The sequence below is a fragment of the Gymnoscopelus microlampas genome (genome assembly GCF_963454915.1).
Source record: "Gymnoscopelus microlampas genome assembly, chromosome: 22".
In the NCBI taxonomy this organism is placed as follows: Eukaryota; Metazoa; Chordata; class Actinopteri; order Myctophiformes; family Myctophidae; genus Gymnoscopelus; species Gymnoscopelus microlampas.
In genome coordinates, this window is record NC_139959.1 from 11,013,110 (window position 1) to 11,026,934 (window position 13,825).

General features: G+C 39.3%; 1 protein-coding gene across 1 annotated transcript in view; it reads right to left on the reverse strand.

Moving 5' to 3' along the window:
* The window catches only part of LOC311039112 (sodium/hydrogen exchanger 9-like), a 123,515-nt gene extending 113,225 nt beyond the window's left edge, over positions 1–10,290 (reverse strand). Inside the window, exons 1-4 of the mRNA XM_084048753.1 lie at positions 10,172–10,290; positions 9,446–9,630; positions 5,616–5,693; positions 5,192–5,268 (exon numbers count right to left, since the gene is read on the reverse strand). Of these exons, the coding sequence (XP_083904879.1) occupies positions 5,192–5,268; positions 5,616–5,693; positions 9,446–9,630; positions 10,172–10,199 (368 nt within the window). The 5' untranslated portion in view covers positions 10,200–10,290. The remainder of the gene's footprint in view (positions 1–5,191; positions 5,269–5,615; positions 5,694–9,445; positions 9,631–10,171) is intronic.
* Between the last annotated feature and the right edge of the window lie 3,535 nt (positions 10,291–13,825).

Genomic DNA, 13,825 nt, shown 5'->3' on the forward strand with positions numbered 1-13,825 from the left:
TTCTCTGTAACGTGCTAATGCTTAATTGTTCCTCCGTCGTGCCTTTTGCGCTTGTAGATCGGTTATTTTGGTATGCGACACGGTCACATGACAAAGTATACATTAAATCTGATCGAGAATATTTAGCCTGAGCTGGGCTTAAAGGAGCACTTCACCCGTTTTCAATCTTACCTTCATATGATTGGTCCTCACTAAAGCTCATTATAAGATAGCACTATTACTGTCTAATTTCTGTCTGCGTCTCAGAGATGGTTTCTGAACCGTCAAACAATGACATTATCAGTGGTAACAGCAATGATGTCAACAACAATGGCTTATATTTCAGCGTGCTAACTTTCCAGGAAGGCAAAGGCTGTGGTTTCCAATAGCTTGGAATCCCTGCTGTCATGGTTGGTGGGTTTCTGAACTGTCCACAGCCCACCTCTGGGACACAGAGTGAGTATAGACAGAAATGGTGCCATCAGTGAGGACTAAATATATGAAGATAAGGTTGAAAATGGGTGAAGTGCTCCTTTAATACTGAATTGGTCAGTACTTTGGGAGCCCCAAATTCAGATTGTGAGCGTTATCTGTGAGGGACACCGGATAACAATAACATGTCATGGCGGCATTGTGCTAGCTCAGCATGTGAGCAACGCAAATCATTTTGCAATATGCTCAGAGACTGTAATGTCACGAGTTAAATCTCCCTGAATCATATACCCTGTCTCGACTCTGCACTACAGAATAAAGCAAAGGAATAAATAAACACAATACAGCTTCATCTTGACATCTCATCGCTCGCAGTCCTGCCTCGTCTTCAAAATATGCGATAAGCAAAATTTGCAGAAATGTCAGTTCAGCATCGCAGACTACAATAGAGGATCAACTACAGCAACAAAGGATGCATGTTTTTTTTTTAGCACTGAGCCTGATCCTGTGAAGCATCCCACAAGAGTCATCGTCTCACCATGCCCTCTCTGGGGAACTTATGTCCCGTGTCCTTTAGCATAACCCCGTAACCATGACTACAGAACACACCCCTTGTCTCCAGGGCAGGATTTAATGTATGACTCTCAGGGCAAATGACCTGACTTTCAACAGTGTATGTAGTGCTGTAGATAGAGAGAGAGAGAGAGAGAGAGAGAGAGAAGATTAATACAAATCTGCGTGTGCGTTCACACACAAATGACGGCCTGACTTAACAAGCAGCAGGGTTGGTCGAGTCTGGTGCCTTTTAGCATACGAAAAATGCTGCACGTGACACAACAAGTCAAACCCTGCTCTTTTTCCCCAGGGGTGCATTCCCCCATTCACGGTGTGAGATCAAAGGGGAAGGAGAGAGAAGAGGAAAGATAACATCTGTAACCTTTAGATCCGACACCAGATTACTGCGAGTCAGTTGAGGTCAGCTTGTTCCAGCCCTGCAATCTAAAGAACCATCAACTTTGACAAACGGTTAAATGTGTCAGTGTCTATTGACACAGTTGGCCATATTCACACAGCGTTCTTGCAGCGCCTACGTATTATCATAATACCAGGAGGCCAGGAGGCCTATAACATCAGTAGCATAACGTCATATTGATGATTTCAGGGTCTCATAAATATACAGTATACTGTGTCATCTGTTGACACAGTTGGCTATATTCACACGGTGGCCATTTTGTTCTTGCAGCACCTATTATCATAGTACCAGGATTCATACCAGGATTCAGGGGGTTCATCCCCCTGAGTATGACGTATGAACGAAATGGCCACCTGAATGTGAATCGAACTATACATTGCACGAAACTCTGCATGCGTGTGTGTGTGTGTGAATGTATCTGTCCTTTGCGTATCTTGAGAACTCCCCAACCCCAATCGACTTCAAACTCTGCGGGTTCCTGGCGTGAAGTCGGTTGGATAGGTGGTTGTCCAGAACCACAGATCTGACCACTATGCCCAATTGACCTTATATACGGCGATCCCCAGGGGGGGCCCCACATCATTTATGGGGGGTCCCCAGATGACAGTGAAGTGACAATTTAAGACCGTTTTAATACCTTAAAAAAAATAAAGAAAAGAAAAAGTAATCAACAAACTGGTCAAACATGGGAGGAAAATATTGTGAAAATAGACGATTTACAAGCTCACAACGCCTCGCAATCTATCTGTGGAACCGAGTCTAACTAAATGTAATGCCTTAACTCCTACAATTCCAATTTCTTGTCAGGGTGGGGGGTCCCCAGTTCAAATATGATTATTTTGGGGGGTCACGGGTCCTGAAAAGGTTGAGAATCAATGGTCTAGAACCGCCGTTCCGACATATTCTAAGGACATCAGGGATCTCCATAAATGGGCATAAAAGGGACACAGACAGACAAACTGGTACAACGGGGACTCTGACAAAGGGTACAACAGGTATTGCATAACAGGGTGGGGTATGCATCGTTCGACTAGCATCGTTCCCGAGTAGTCTAACCATAAATGCTGTAAATTAAAACTCCCTGCGTGTGTGTGTGTGTGTGTGTGTGTGTGTGTGTGTGTGTGTGTGTGTGTGTGTGTGTGTGTGTGTGTGTGTGTGTGTGTGTGTGTGTGTGTGTGTGTGTGTGTGTGTGTGTGTGTGTATCTGTCCTTTGCACATCTCGAGGACCGTCCGACCGATCGGCCTTAAACTCTGCGTGCATATCGCCAAGGACCTGAGGGGGCGCTGTGCAATAAATCCACAAAGCCCCATATACTTGTGAAAAAGGCCAGCTGAAGGCAGTGGAGTACAACTTCACTATAAAACAATACTGTATGTAGATGACACAGTATACTGTATATTTATGAGACCCTGAAATCATCATCAATCATCAATATGACGTCATGCTACTGATGTTATAGGCCTCCTGGCCTCCTGGTACTATGATAATAGGTGCTGCAATAAGTACAACAGGTATTGCATAAGTGCAATTCTGCAACTCATAATGACGGGCATCGCACTAGTTTATATTTCTATATCTATAAATTATGCAAATATCTGCGCGTATGCGTGTGTTTAACTTTCCTTCACGTATCCAGTGGTGGAAAAAGTACTCAAATATTTCACTTAAGTAAAAGTATCAATACTGCAATGTAGAAGTTACAAGTAAAAGTCTGGAATTCAAACTGTTACTTGAGTAAAAGTACAAAAGTATTGGCATCAAAATGTACTTAAAGTACCAAAAGTAAAAGTACTCGAATGTTTGAAAATAGCATATCTACAAGCTCACAAACGTGCCGCGGTGCGACGCGTTGTGAGCTTGTACTGTAGATCGGCTATTTTCAAATAGCCTATGTATAAAATAGGGCTAAAGTGGTTAATGTATGTTTCATAATATTATAATTTATATCTGAAAAGTAACTAGTAACTAAAGTTTTCAAATAATTGTAGTGCAGTTAAAGTACAATATTTGCCTCGGAGATGTAGTGGAGTAGAAGTAAAAGTATTTGAAATTGGAAATACTGAAGTAAAGTACAAATACCTCAAAAATGTACTTAAGTACAGTACTTAAGAAAATGTACTTAGTTACTTTCCACCACTGCACATATCTCAAGAACCGTTCGACCGTTCAACTTCAAACCCGCTGTATGTATTGCAGAGAGGACCGATGGACTGCAGTGTCTGGTGTGAAGTCGGTCGGATCAGCAGTTCTTAAAAAATATCTATATAAATCTACAAATCCTCATATAACCGAAGTGGCATACGTTCCCACGGGCATCGTCATAGTGCTGACGTCATAAACTGGCCACCAATACCATTAAAATACTGCACTAAGTACTCTGACAAGGGGTACAGCGGGTATTGCATATCCGAGGGGGCATGCGTTCTGACGAGCATCGCACTAGTATGATCAATAAAGGATCATGAGCAATTACATAACGAGACAAGAAATCTCACAAAGTGACTTCATGATACTGCAGCTGCTCTATACGTTTCAAAATTCAAAAGAATCAGTATTTGTTGACATTAATAATGAAATATTATGACCAGCAATGCAGCAATTATGTGCATGCTGTTACAAATTAGACATACGGTTATACAATTCTTACAGGATTCTTGCATTACAATTAATTAAGCCCACAGGGTATGCCTGGTTCTTTCTAGATCTTTGGATGTCTTTCTGCACATTGCACAGTGTGTTGCATAAACCACAACAGGTCTGCAAAGATGTTAATATTCTCCAAAGCTCAAGAGTGCCATCTAGCTTTCTGAGACCAGAATAGCAACACCAAACACATTATATTTTACATTTTGCACATACAGTAGAGTATAGCAACTGAATAGAAACACAATCAACACTGCAGCAAAGTCAATGCTGCAGGTAGTGTTAAATAAAAAGCCAGATGGCAATTGATATGGCTCCCCCTTTGGTGACTGTACACCATAAAATGGTGCATTTATATAGCGCCTTTATCCGCTTTACAATAATTGTGCATTACATTCATTCACCCATTCTCACACACCGATGGCGGAGGAAACCATTCAAGGCACCAACCTGCTCATCGGGAGCAATTAGGGGTTCAGCGTCCCATATATATACACAATTAACAAATATATATATATACAGTATACTAGTCCTAACACTTACGTCGCACTGCCGATCCGATCAATATGTCTGAGTCATAGTGTTGGGGGCTTTGTCAGAGTAACCATTGTACGTGTCTGTCTGTGTCCCTTTTGTGCCCATATATGGAGATGTCTGTTTCTGTCTGTCTACCTTTTTTTGTCTGTTTCGTTATCTAATTGCTTACTGATTATCTAATTAAACGCATGCCCCCTCGGATGTGCAATACCCATTGTCAGAGTACTTAGCGCAGTACACATTTTAATGGTATTGGTGGCCAGTTTATGACGTCAGTACTATGACGATGCCTGTGGGAATGCATGCCCCTTCGGTTATATGAGGATGAGGATTTGTTGATATATAGATATTTTTTAAGAAATGCTCATCCGACCGACTTCACACCAGGCACTGCCCTCCATCAATCCTCTGCAATACATACAGTGAGTTTGAAGTTGAACGGTTCTTGAGTTAAACATAATTTCATAATGTGTATAGTGTGTACAGAAACCAAAGGGGGAGCCATGTCACATGCCATCTGGCTTTTTATTTAACACTACCTGCATCAACAGGCAGCATTGTTACTTTGACATAACTTGTTTATCGTGGGTCATTATTCTGTTCGAGTGCAAAGAAACAATACTCACCCTATAATCCCACACGTCAATACAGTCCCCAAAAGCGCAAATGTCAGCACAGATCCCAGATTGTCAATGAATCGCCTCTGGAACAGCAGTTACGTTAAGAGAAAAACAGTGATGAGTGATGTAACCAGGATACAAAAAACTAAAACTAAATGTAGCTGCTAGCAGCAATACGGGTGCCAAGCAATGCAATATGCACAATAAGCCATAGAAACAGACTGAACTTGAGAGAAAGAAATTCTATGCAATTAACAAATGAGCATTGGAAACAGCTGAGCAGAGTTTTAAACTCTTGTTAGAATTTCAGGTATTAAGACAAAAGTTTGCCAATTTCTCTGCTTCATCTACACACACAACAGAAACAACTGTAGTATTCTAATTAGGCTATAGCTTTTCATCACTGGAGCATTGTGAGCAGCAGTCTCACCTGATTAAGGGTGTATGCACCGTGGAAGATGATGGGTGGCAGGAACAGATTGAACAGCACCTCTGGGTCAAAGGTACCCTGTAAAAAGAGGTATTGTGCTGATGACTGACAGCGTAGCTCCTACAGTGAAATGTGACAGACATCACTTCACAAGTCACTCAACAGTTCAGTGCAGAGAGCTAACATTCACTTTATTTTCTTTCACAATATTCAATTATTTATTTTGTACAATGCTAACTTTCCGTCCTTCTACCTAAAGTAAGTATTCTCAGGTGTTAAATACAATAAATAGACGTCACTGAGGCCAGTCACATTGAATAGTCTGAACTATAACTCTAATGCATAGACCAGTGTTTCTCAAACAGTGTGCCATCATGAGACATGTCCTGGTGGGGCGTCAACAAAGTGGACAAAGCACTGTTTATGTATGACCATTTGGAAGGGGGTCAAGTGAAGTGCAGGAAGACCCCAAAATAATTCATGTTCCCATTCCTATGTCATGTTACAAGAGCAATTCTTTGACTGTTATAAATAATGGACAAAATACAACTGGTGTAACTAAACTAATGCTATGCCTAATTCACACCATCTGTTTTGTGAAAGGGTGCGTGACCATATGCTTCACAGAGTGCTTAAAAGGCTGGTGGTGCGCCAGACCCCTGGGATGTCACTCCTTGACCTGCGGAGACAGGCCTTTTGCGGGTTCAGGAGGGGCAGCCTCAAAGGGACAGGTACAACCGCTCAACACTAAAGTCTCATGAAACGCAGGTAATTGTAACTAGTGAGTGGGCTACCAATTACCATTATAAGCAATCTGAGATCTCAGAAATAAAAGACATGGTAATGAACCAGCAGGCACATTTGGTTGTCAAAAATCGAGAAACGCAGAGTGTGTACACAAGCAGGGTGCAGAGGCCTTGGCAGGTACGGGAAGACGGGAAGTCAATTTGTTTTCAGTGTAATCAGTCAGAACAAACAGTATAGCTGGCGATTGTGAGACAAGACAAATAGCCAAGTTAGCCAGGCTACACTAGACTGACACTGTGCCCACCACACTATAAACCAGCGCTGTAAAGACCTGGAGCACCAGGTGCTCCAGGACTCTTGCCCACCTTTGGAGTTACATCATGGCAAGGTAACTACACAACCCAAACCTCTACCAAAGTGGTCTTACCCTTTAAACATCAGAGAGTTAAGATCACCAATTACAAATCAAGATATTAAGTAGTTTCATGTTTTTTTTCAGAAGATTTCATTTTTCTTTCTTCTGTCCAATTTCCTCTTAGAATGTCTCATTACACTGAGAAAATGTGGTTTCAGCGCAACGGCAAGGACATGCTCATGCCTGCAAGCAGTGTTCTCACGGAGGAACACGGGATATTTGGAATCAAATCAGTCCTGGTTTGACAGAAAAGTATGTTATCGGAAGGACGCCTCATATTTAAGTGAAGGTTTAATCTGTGTGAATGCATATGTAATTCATTTTTAAATATTTCAGATAATTATAATACACATTTATAATGCTCACGACTCCCATATAGTTTGGAGACCAATTATGCTTACTCTTTAATTCGACCTCGAAACGGCTGCCAGAGCTTACAGTAAATCTCTTGTATCATGCTGTGCCTTCACCAGACTCATTACAAATTGCTTTTTTTGTGCAGCTGCAATTACCCACCCAGAACAATAATATATATATATATTTTCCATTACTGCAGGACAAATGAAAAACTGGATAACAGAGACTAATAGGGATGCAGTAATTGCTGAATTATGCATATTGCAGTGGTTTCATTCTAAGGGCAACCTGCACCATAGCGTCCAGGGTTGAGGTGTGTTGTATACACTAATTGCCTCTTCAACCGTGCGGCACTAAATTTAATCAGACCACAAACTTTAATGCCTTAATCCCTGGTGGCACATAATGGACTCTGTAATGCAATGAAATCCTTATCTCTGGCTGCTGGGGCCCCATATGCATCAGACGTAATGGCGTGAAGGCCACACAAAAATACTCTGACCAGTGTAATGGCCTTGGTGGTAGCCTCTGTTGGTTTGCTAATGAGACCCTAATGTTCAAAGGGGCCAAAGAGTGCCAGCCATTAGTGAAGAGTTACGTGCTGGCCCAGAGGATGTTCAATATTCTCACTCCCTCTCTCTTTCTCACTCCGATATTAAATTATCGGTCTCATATTAAAACAAATGTACTTCTTAAGTTCCATGCCCACCATATATTAGAATCTCTGGCTCATTGGTTCAATATTTTCAACATTTTAAACTCATCATGCATCCTCATTGAAATACTGAATGAAAGCAAGCCAACATAAAGTACTTTATTTCCACAAGACTAATGATCCTATCGACTTGGCTTCAAGGTTGAGGCTTTTTTTGTTGAATATTAGAACAAGTCATCAATTACCAGAGAAGGATATTTTCAATTAATAATTTCATTTCAGGTGCTGTCTGGTCATAGCACCATTTCTACAGAATAATTAGTAATAAAAGATGCTGTCAATATGTTTAATAATTAACAGATTTACACTGCCTAATGCATTGATGTTTTTGGCCAATATTATTCAGAATCATAAATGGATTGGATTTATTTGTTACAACACCTCAGCACTCAAGCTGTGCTTAGTCTCAAAAGTATTCTTAGTTGTACTGTAGACTAAGGACATAGTCCTGCATTGCCAGACAACTATTCCACAATCTCTTTGAAAATTGTCTACAGTCTGGCTCAAGAGACTAAAAAGGACATAATATATTTGTATGATGTATTATATTATCCATTATATAATAAATCATCATAGATACTCTTCACAGACATAATTTGTGCCAGGGTTTAAGTTGACTGGCTATTAATCTGAGGAGAAAGCGACCCCGAGTGTTTATCTATCAAACCGTTATGCACTAATTACCCACCTACAATCCCTCCTACGGCGCAGAACAATAATGCGCCAAATTCACTTCCAAGCGCATCTAATGGGAATTCTACAAATAAACACATACTGTAGCTACGAAAGTATAGCCTCACACGACCCCACCAACTGGAACAAACTTCAGGAAACAATCTGTTAGTTCCTTTTTGACAGCAGTGACTGTCACCCACAATGATCCCTTGTTTGTTTCAGAATGGTGCTATAATCTAGCTTCTGTTTGTTTTTGCTATACCGTTATACTGTTGTTGATGGCCTATTTTGACGTTTCAGTCAATGTTTAATTTTCTGTTTACTGTACATCCACTTCTACACAGGGCACACATGGGAGCCTCTCTAGTTTCTGTAGTATCTGTTGTTACCATAATAAACATCAGACTATGCAAAAAATAAGAAGAAGGAAAACCTAGAGCAGACTTGCAATATAAACAACATACAAACAGAGGAAAGAGGGGCATGGAACAATATAGCACAATAACAAGCAAAAACATACACTTCAGAGATGTTTGTTACGCTCAGAAGCAGTGTCTGCAGTGCAGTGCCTGCCTTCTACTAATAGCCTATGTTACTGTAGTGTACAACCTTTCTCTCCCTCTCTCTCTTTTCTCTTTACCACAAGGAGGAAGTACCAGAGATTTCACATTGCTGTGCAGGTGAAATGAAAATGCCAGTGTTAATACAGTACCTAACACAACTTAAAGACCTTTCTGTTTGCCACTGTCTTTGAGTTATTTTTCTTTTCTTTTCTGCACTGTAACTGTATCTATTAACTTTTACTTCTTTAGTTTTATGCATCCTAATGTAATTTTATAATTGTATACTTGTACAGCACATTGAATTGCCTTGTTATTGAAATGTGCCATACAAATAAAATTGCCTTGCCAATTGCCTTACCTTGGGAAGGGTGTATCCTGGGGTCTTGACCATCCCTACATGTCTGAAACTGTGGAGGTGGTTTGAGATGTTGATCACCAGGGTGGGATGTGTTCTGTTCAGACCCACACAGTTGTGTACTTCCCAATTTTCATCCCCCTCGGAGCCAGGGGACAAGCTTTTCACAATCACGCCCAAAAACATACCTGTTGAGATATGCATTTGTTGTAAACAAACAAATAAAAAAACATGCCATTTCAGAACACAAATCATTCAAATACCCTAAGGGCGTGCCCCATGTGAAAGCTGGTGAACTCTACAGGTCTGCTCTCTGTCTGTCTGTCTCTACCACTAAGCAGTGGTGTAAAGTAACTAAGTACATTTACTCAAGTACTGTACTTAAGTACAATTTTTAGGTACTTTTACTTGCTTAATTACTGGAGTATTTGCGATTTGTTATACTTTTACTTCTACTCCACTACATCTCAGAAGCAAATATTGTACTTTTTACTCCACTACAATTATTTGAAAACTTTAGTATAGTTACTTTGTAGATTTTGATATTACAAAACATTACATTAACCACTTCAGCCCTATTCAAACTTTGGCTATTTGAAAATAGCCAATCTACAAGCTCACAACAGGTCGATGTGATGCATTGTGTGAGCTTATATCTCTGTATTTTCAAAAGACTTTTACACATTTTAGATGGGACATAGAATTGGCATCAAAATGTACTTAAAGTACCAAAAGTAGAAAGTAGTAGCCCACTCATTATGCAGAATGTCCCATTTCACAAGTTATCAAATGTATAAAATGTATACAAATCTTTAGAAAATAGCAGATTTACAAGCTCACAAAGCGTGGCATGGCCACACATTGTGAATAAAATGCAGGAAGCGTTATTGAAGGGCTTCCGTAGCCGTTAGTTAGCCTCAGATTATATACTCACCATATAACAGTGCAGCTCCAGTTTCATGGATAAATCTCAATTTAAGTTTCTTTAATAGCCATATACTCAGAATGGTTATAATTATCAGCCCAATTGCAGTGAGAAAAGCAACAGTGTCTTGTTTGTGTTTCACTGAGGATGACAACATGTTCAACAACCAGGTTTAACTTTCGGATATAACTTTGTTTTTTCTTTTTACCTGTCATTCATTTCGACGATTGGCAACATCCGCCTCATCATAGTAGGTCCACATCGCACTCCTCACCACCAGATGGCGCTGAATACAAGATAATAAAAGCAGAGCGTGCAGATCTCCCGCAGAAAATAACTAAATGTTTTTACTTGAGTAAAAGTATCAATACTGCAATGTAGAAATACTCTGTTAAAGTCCAGAATTGTGAAAGTACAAAAGTATTGGTATCAAAATGTAATTAAAGTACCAAAAGTAGAAAGTACTCATTATGCACAATGTCCCATTTCACATGTTTAAAAAAATGTATAATAATAGATAAATAAAAATGCATAATTGCGACGCATTATGCGCTTGTAGATTGGCTATTTTCAAATGGCCGAAATGTATATAGGGCTGAAGTGGTTAATGTATGTTTTGTAATAATAATCCACATCTACAACGTAACTAACTAAAGTTCTCTAACAATTGCAGTGGAGTAAAAGTACAATATTTGACTCCAAAATGTTATACTTAAGTAAATGTACTTTCATCCACTGAAGGGCACACATCTAATATTAGGGACAGTTCCCCTGGGATCTCATTTATTACTCCAGAAACAAAAGCCCTTAGGTACGTTTATTTAGGTTGTGGTACTTCATTTATATCCATCACATTTCCCTACAGAAGCATATGTGGTTAATGTATGAATGTTTTGTGGTAACAATCTAAATCTACAAAGTAACAAGTAGCCTAACTAAAGCTGTCAAATAATTGTAGTGGAGTAAAAAGTACAATATTTGCCTCTGAGATGTAGTGGAGCCTCTGAGATGTAGATGTAGTGGAGTAAAAGTATTAAAATTGTAAATACTGAAGGAAAGTAAAAAATACCTCAAAATTGTAGCTAGGCCTACTTAAGTATGCTACAGTACTTGAGTAAATATACTTGGTTACTGTACACCACTGTTGTTAATGATGGTCCCACTGAATAATGATGTCCTTAGTTGTGTTTCTGTGTGTGTTCCTTGCCATGGCTGCTGAAGCATGAGGCCGTTTCCCCCTGAAGGGTGAAACTCGGCCAAAATCGGAAGTGTCCCTGTAAGAATTTTGGACAGATTCCATGATGATCAAAGCGACCGGCTTGCAAAAATAGTAACATCTGCGTAACCAGGGGAATGCAAAGAGAACCGGCAATGAATATTTAATTGGGTTTTGAGCCTAAGGCTAGTCTAATCCTTGTGCTGTGGAAGAAGATGGCATTAACTTTACAAAAACCCATTAGCCGTATAGCACCAAAACACAGTCCATCCACTGGTTCTCAAAGTGGGGTCCGGGGACCCCCAGGGGTACTTGAGGGGGTTCCAGGGGGTCCCCAGCTAAATGATGGACAGGAACCAAATGGACCCTTATGGGTCTGTAACTCTGAGAGTGTACAAATTGAACCAAATCATTTGTACACTCTCAGAGTTAAATTAACATTGATTTTATGATATGAATTGGGGTCCCAGAGATATAAATGCCATTAAATGGGGGTCCGTAGCCTAATGCATGTCAGACTGGGGGTCCTTAAAATTAAAATGGTTGAGAATCACTGCTAGAGCCGTAAAAAAAACTTTCTCTTATGGGGGTCCCTGGCATATCTTTTCAGATAGGGGTCCGCGGGCTAATAAGTGTCCATTTGGGGGTCCTTGACATGAAAAAGTTTGAGAACCACTTATTTTGTTTCCTCTTGCCAACTGTGCAATCAAAATGAACGAAAGACATGCACGAACTGTAATGGCTTTTTCCAATTCGTATTATTGGAGACGGTCCTGAAAGCTCACTTTATGTAAATGTCAATGAAATAAATTGAAACTTGTCATGGCTGTGCACCTATGCAATTAAACCAATTGGTCCAATTAATTCATTCACGAATTTTAAAGGGCTGCTGCATGCTTCCAGAGAACAACGGCAATTTATCATCTCACACATATTTGTCACCACTGGAAAAACGTAGCCTATAGTGAACAAATTAATTTATCAGAGAGTGTAAGTTAGTTAGTTTCAATTTGTTCTGCAGATATGCAATGCAATTGGATTTTCGATTCAAAGCTAACATCTAACAGCCAGAAAGTACACGGACCCTGACTCATTTTAAAACGACTATATTTGGTGTATGATAGGTATATTGAATTCCATTCCAAATTGATTTGATCTCATATGCATGATGGATAGAAAAATGAAGTACCACAACCTAAATAAACTTATAAGACCATATTGCTTTTATTTCTATAGAGTAATAAATGCAGTGGTGTAAAGCAACTAAGTACATTTGATTTACTCAAGTACTGTACTTAAGTACAATCTTGAGGTAGGCTATATTATTTCCAATTTTCAGTAGGCCTACTTTTATTTTGACTCCACTACAAATAATATGCAAATTGAGTTACTTTACTGATTTTGATTATTATTACAAAACACACTAACCACTTCAGCCCTATATATATTTGGCCATTTGAAAATAGCAGATCTACAAGCTCAGAATGCCTCGCTCATGATCCACCATAGTGAGCTTGTAGATCAGCTATTTTCAAAAGATTTTTTGAAACGGGACATTTTGCACAATGAGTACTTTTACTTTTGGTACTTTAAGTACATTTTGATACCAATACTTTTGTACTTTTACACTTTTACTAATTTTTAATTCTGGACATTTACTTGTAACAGAGTATTTCTACATTGCAATATTGATACTTTTACTTAAGTAAAGAATGTGAGTACTTTAACCACCACCAAAATAAATTATCGCAGGGATTTAACATGCAGTTCAGTTTTACTGTAGGGGAACTGTCCCTAATATTAGCCTATTAATGTACATAATTCAGTGGGACCATTAAACCTATCATCATTAATAACATCTAATGCAAAGTGTTAAGCTGGCATAGTGTTTACTGTTTTGAATATGATATATTTCATTTTAATTGGCTTATCACTTAAAAGTTTGTACATTTTCTTTTGCAGGTCATTAGGTTGCATAAATAATGGCAGTAGTACTGTTGTTGTGGGATTGGGATAAAGAACAAACAACAAATGATCTATGACTCAAAGCTGTGGGTTACGTGCTTGCAGCTCTGGCCCAAATAGCGTTAAATAAGGAGAACGAACTCCTTCTAGCACTACGGACCAGAGCTACGTGCTTGGAATAGAAAGAAAAGAAGATGCAAAAAGTCAAAATAATAAAATAATAAAAAGGGTTAGGGTCATAAAGAAAAAAGTCAAATAAATAAATGAATGAACAAAT